Source organism: Rhopilema esculentum, chromosome 11, assembly GCF_057945365.1.
Source record: "Rhopilema esculentum isolate cy_ngs chromosome 11, ASM5794536v1, whole genome shotgun sequence".
Classification (NCBI taxonomy): Eukaryota; Metazoa; Cnidaria; class Scyphozoa; order Rhizostomeae; family Rhizostomatidae; genus Rhopilema; species Rhopilema esculentum.
In genome coordinates this window covers 3,215,248-3,220,394 of record NC_142825.1, presented here as the reverse complement: position 1 = coordinate 3,220,394, position 5,147 = coordinate 3,215,248, and the positions used below count along the sequence as shown (strand labels likewise).

General features: G+C 39.2%; 1 protein-coding gene across 1 annotated transcript; it reads right to left on the bottom strand.

Annotated features, from left to right (window-relative positions):
* Window positions 1–128: 128 nt before the first annotated feature.
* Window positions 129–4,768, bottom strand: LOC135693922 (uncharacterized). Its single transcript, XM_065212505.2, has 2 exons — window positions 3,774–4,768; window positions 129–3,227 (listed from the first exon to the last, which is right to left on the bottom strand). The coding sequence occupies exon 2, from the start codon at window positions 3,167–3,169 to the stop codon at window positions 809–811; it is 2,361 nt and encodes a 786-aa protein (XP_065068577.2). The 5' UTR covers window positions 3,170–3,227; window positions 3,774–4,768; the 3' UTR covers window positions 129–808.
* Window positions 4,769–5,147: the final 379 nt, after the last annotated feature.

The window sequence follows — 5,147 nt, the reverse complement described above, 5'->3', positions numbered from 1 at the left end:
CATTGTTTTTTTCTTATTATTTATCTGAGGTTGGGCACTTTCTAACGATTTTCTTATTTTTTGGCAAAATGACCCCTGATTTTCTTTTAAAAAAAGGGTTTACAGAAAAAATCCCCAATTTGCTGAAAAAGCTACAGGAAAGTGACCAGAGACAAGTTCCCAACAAAGGAGGTTTGACAAAACCAACAAGGGACGCCTATTTCACTTTAAAGGGAATGCCAATGACTAAATTTTGGCTGCGTAAAGGCAGTTTCAAAGCCATAAAATTACATCACAAAAAGTACGTTGCCAAAATATTACCCCTCCCCAACATTTTCCTTTCGGATTTAGAAGAAGGACGAAATTGATCCTGCCGAGAACTGGGGAGGACGTGGTACCAGTCTACAGTTATGCAACGATAATTCGTAACTAAAACAGATGACCAGTATCGCAACAAAAAGAGACATCTTGTTATTTGTTTTTCTTCAACTTGACCTGACTAACTTCTACTTGAACTGACGACGACAAGTATCGGACTTCAGAATGATTTTCCATGCGAATTGTGCAAAGTGAACGACTTTTAGGGACGGATACAATGATTAGGATGGGGTGTTTGATAATGATTGGATTTTAGCGCCACACCCTACAGATGCCCTGAAAATGACGGAAACGCCACTTTTTACAATACCATCTTTAACTATAAGGTTTAGAAGATAATAAGTTAAAAAAATTACTTTACCGAATCAAATTTCCCTGAATGACACAAGAACATTAAGAGAGGGAAAAATACACCCTCGCACCCCCAGAATATTCGTCCCTGTTGAACGAACTAAACAATTTCAAATCCCACAAGCTTGTTTCTGATCTTTGCAAGAACCGATTTGAATCCCCTTGTGCGAGCAACGTAGAGAAACGGGTTACAGAGTGCATTTATATGCACGCACAAGTTGGCAAAATGGGCGAGCGTCTCTCCTTGCCCTGAAAGGCTGTTGTTGTTCAGTTTAAGTATCAAGCAGAATATTAGCGGAGTCCAGTTAAGAAGAAAAAGGCCCAAAACTGCTGCAGCCGCGTGAATCGTCTTCTGGTTTCCTCTTCTCCCTTTAGACACGACAATTGATATTTTCAACCCTTCGACAATGCCATTTGAAATCGAGTACTTTCTTCTAATGTTCACATTGTCCGTTTGTGAATCGGAAACATATCCGGATACAATTTTCTCCTCATTTACTCCAGCTCTGCTTCCCGTTTCAAACTTTAGTCTCTTGTTGTACGTAACGATAAAAATTTCGCCAGCTTCCTCTATATTCTTTGATCCACGATTGGCGGTGTAGTCCTGGCGCTTTTCCTTCGCAGAGGATTTATCCTTCACAAAGGACTTATCAGTAATTTTCTGGTCTTCTATTTCACTGGCACGCGATGGCTCCCAGACTTTTGGTCCTTTTTGTATCAGAACAGTCGGTGTTATACTAAGCGGGGCATCTGAAATACAAAGAACACCTTGGTTGATGTTTGGAAAGCTATTCCGGCCTTGTGCAGGACCTTGCAAAGCCTCTTCCATTACTTGATTGTCGTGACTGCCCTTTGGAACTGAGAACGAGCGGTGACTTAATGTATGAAATGACAAAATATCTTTAGTACCCTTCAGCATCGGCAGGTTTGACGGTCCTTGGAACTGCGGCCTTGGGACGAGTTCTTTGTCACAAGATGGATTTTGCTCCACCATCCACGAGGCTCCAGTTACAATGCACATTGGGCTTTCATCCTGATTCAGATTCTTCCTTTCCATATTTAAAACCAACTTCTCTGCTGTTTGAACCTCGATGTGTTCAGTTTCAACTTTTGTTTTTCCTTCTGACAGAGAACCTGACCTTTGTATTACATTACTTTGCTTGGAATGCGTTGATAATGTCTCTCGTGTTCTTGTACTGTTCACAAGATTTTTACTCTTGATTATTCTACGCCACCTAAGAGCAGCATCCATTCTGGTCGGTTCTCTTTTTTCGCTGCCTTTCTCCGCATAAAAAGATCGCTTTTGCTTAATTTTACTGTCAGTGAAATTGCCGCAAGCATTCTCATCGTCTAACCCTTTGAAGTCTTCAGGATTCTTGAACCTGTGAAGATGTTTATCTGTAGAAATATTCCTCTGAAGCCTAGAAACTTGATCCTTTCCACGGACTGTGCTAGTCTTGCAATTGGGTGAATTGTTGTTTTGGTTAGTAAGAGATTTAATTGTCTCATTTGGCATTTTGCACTGTACTTCTTCTTTTGACTGTTGATTCAGTACATCAAACATATCTGCTTTTGTAACTGTGTTTCTTTTACTGCTAGAAGCTTGAAATAGCAAAAATGTATCATTAATTGCTCGATCATCTTGTCCTACGCATATACTGCGACTCTTTCTAGCCGTTTCGTTCACGTTTTTATCATTGTCCTCTCTTTCGTTGCATTGCTGCTGCTCCATGTGTCTCGCGTAACTACTATTTTCGCGTGAGGGGAATTTCCGCACTGTATCAGCAGCCGAGTTCGTGTTTTCGAATCTTCCCTGCAAGACAGGCCGAGTTCTCCTTAAATTGCTCCTCACCTCTTTAGCTATAACGCAGTAGGCTGCAAGTAGGACAACGAATGCCAGGACAAGGACGAAGCAGATAAAAAGAGCGACAAGTTTGCATAAAACTTGATAGATAAGGCACTCGCCTCCTGGTATTTGTGTCTGCCTGCTTGTCATGCCAATGCTAGACAGTGTGCCAGCAATTACCCAGTTAGACACTATTAATAGAGCAATGCGGCTTGTGGAAAGAATGTCTTTATACTTGAAAGGACGAGTTACAGCCACGTAACGATCTAAGGTGACCATAATAATGTTCCCTGTTGAAGCAAATGTGGCGAACAGAAACACGAACACGTAGACGCTGCAATTGCCTTTGGAAAGATCGGTGTTCGAGCTGGATCTGCGAGAGTTTGTGTATGAAATGATATCAAAAGTCGGGAAGAATAGGTCCGATGCGATCAAGTTGATGATGAAAACTGAACCCTGAGGTCGTGATCGTTTGTAAACGGCTAAAATGAGTAGCACTGATAGATTAATAACTACAGTTGTCAGTGACAATGATATGCTTATTACTGATAGCCATGAACCGGTAAAATTGATATCCCCACTGGTGTCGCTAGATTTATTTATGCTGCTATTCATATCCTTTCGTGCTATTTGATGGTACCGCAGAATTCTTCGATTTCAACCTGGCCAAGCTCTATATTGAATGAACGAGAAATGTTATCATGTCATAATCTATTATTAGATCATTACCTTTTGTTAAAACTTGTTAAACGTTGTTAAAAGTTGAGATTTTACATGAAATGAAATGAAATCTTTTAATCGTGGTAAAAGCAACTTGAAGAATTGGTTCTAGTTTTTGTGTTTCTTACTGTAAATGTCTTCAGTATGTCTGCAAATTTACAGCACGTTGAAAAACAACTCAAAGACCTAACGGAAGCTAATCAATGCTTCGAATCAAATGCAGAAGCTATATTAAAAAATATTTTGAGAGAATGCAATATTTTACAGAATTTCTATCAGATAATACATAACGACAAGATGTAACTTTATTATCACTTTCTCAAACAGATTCAACAATTTAACAGAGGAAGTAAATCTTTAATTTAAAGTAACTTGTTCTATGTAAAATTGAAAAGCTGTTTAGCTCTATCGCTTTCTTACGATAGCTAGAATGACCTCTATCAAGTAATATTCTAGTTCGCTGCAACTAAAGTACACCTACTTTAATATAGAAACATACCTCCAATATTCCGTTGATCTTGGGTTTGCAACAGCCCTGTGTATATCATACGGTTAACTTTCTGAACTCGAATGAAGTTTGAAACTGTCTTGACCTTCTCCAATTCATAAGACCTAAAAAGCCATCTGCTTCGTGAGTGGGAAAATTACAGATGCTAGCACCGCACGATGGACAAAGATATTAGCTTCTTTCAAAAACAGGGGGCATTGTTGAAAGGTTGCCGATGGAACAGCAAAAGTGAACCAATCTCTTATTATGAAAAAATTCACTGCTGGAAGAATTAATGAGACTGAACGGTACATTAATAATACATCTCCGTGCATATTTCACCATCAAAGTTAAGACCTGTCGATGTTAGAATTCTGTAAGAAATTGCGGTGGCACTTTGCTGCTCACGACACGTGTCCTGGGGCTTAAGGCTGGGGCCAAACCCGTTTGTATAGCTTTATTTTTTATGATTTTTTGAGTTGAAACCCTCAGTATTGTTCGAATATATGCAAGGAACCCTCACGAAATTGCAAAAGATCACTCTTGGACGCTGGAACTCTCTATGCGAAATTGAATTCACCAAAGACAAAGACAAAGTGAACGAACAGACAATTAATACTTGTCGTATTATAATTTTGCCATGTGTATATATTGTACAGCTGAAAAGACGTGTACACTAGTAAAAATACAAATTACATAAAGCATATCTAAAAATAAGCTATTCCAACGTGACACCTAAGCAGGGACAATATTCTAAATGGTCTTAACCTTCGCCGGATTTTTGTTATTGATTCTCTACTTGAGTTTGAATGTTTATAGGGATGTAAATAGACTCGTATCCCACAATGTCTCTTGATAGCGGCAGCGCCACAGCTCCGTCTAGGCCAGCTCCAACCGAGGGGCATTTCACTACCTGGAATAGCGTACGAGATTTTCGGGATTTCTAAAATCCCCAAAATTTTGATTGGGATTTTCGGTTTTTTGAACAGATTGACATGGATTTATGGATTTCTTGGGAATTTCTAAAGATTTCTAAAGATTTTTTATGGACGTTAAGCATTCTTAGGCTAGAGTTACACTGTTACAAAGTAATGAGTCATCTGCTATATCATTTAATTAAAAAGATACCCGAGTAGTTAAAGATACATTTGCACATTGTTAATGGTATTTGAGATGCCAGTTACACTATACCGGATTGCTATCGGAGCGGAGTAACTTTCATATCGGATAGGGGTTTGAGTTACACTACGCCACACCAATCCGGTACACAACGCTTTGATTAGCGGAACGGAAACAATTCAACCTTGTGCCCTTGAATCTACATTTGTATGGACATTGTCCGGGGAAATACAAATTTTTTAAGAATTAAGGCCGGTACCAACGAAC

Excerpts from the sequence above, each read along its gene's own strand:
- LOC135693922 (XM_065212505.2), bottom strand. The coding sequence starts at position 3,169 with ATGAATAGCAGCATAAATAAATCTAGCGACACCAGTGGGGATATCAAT.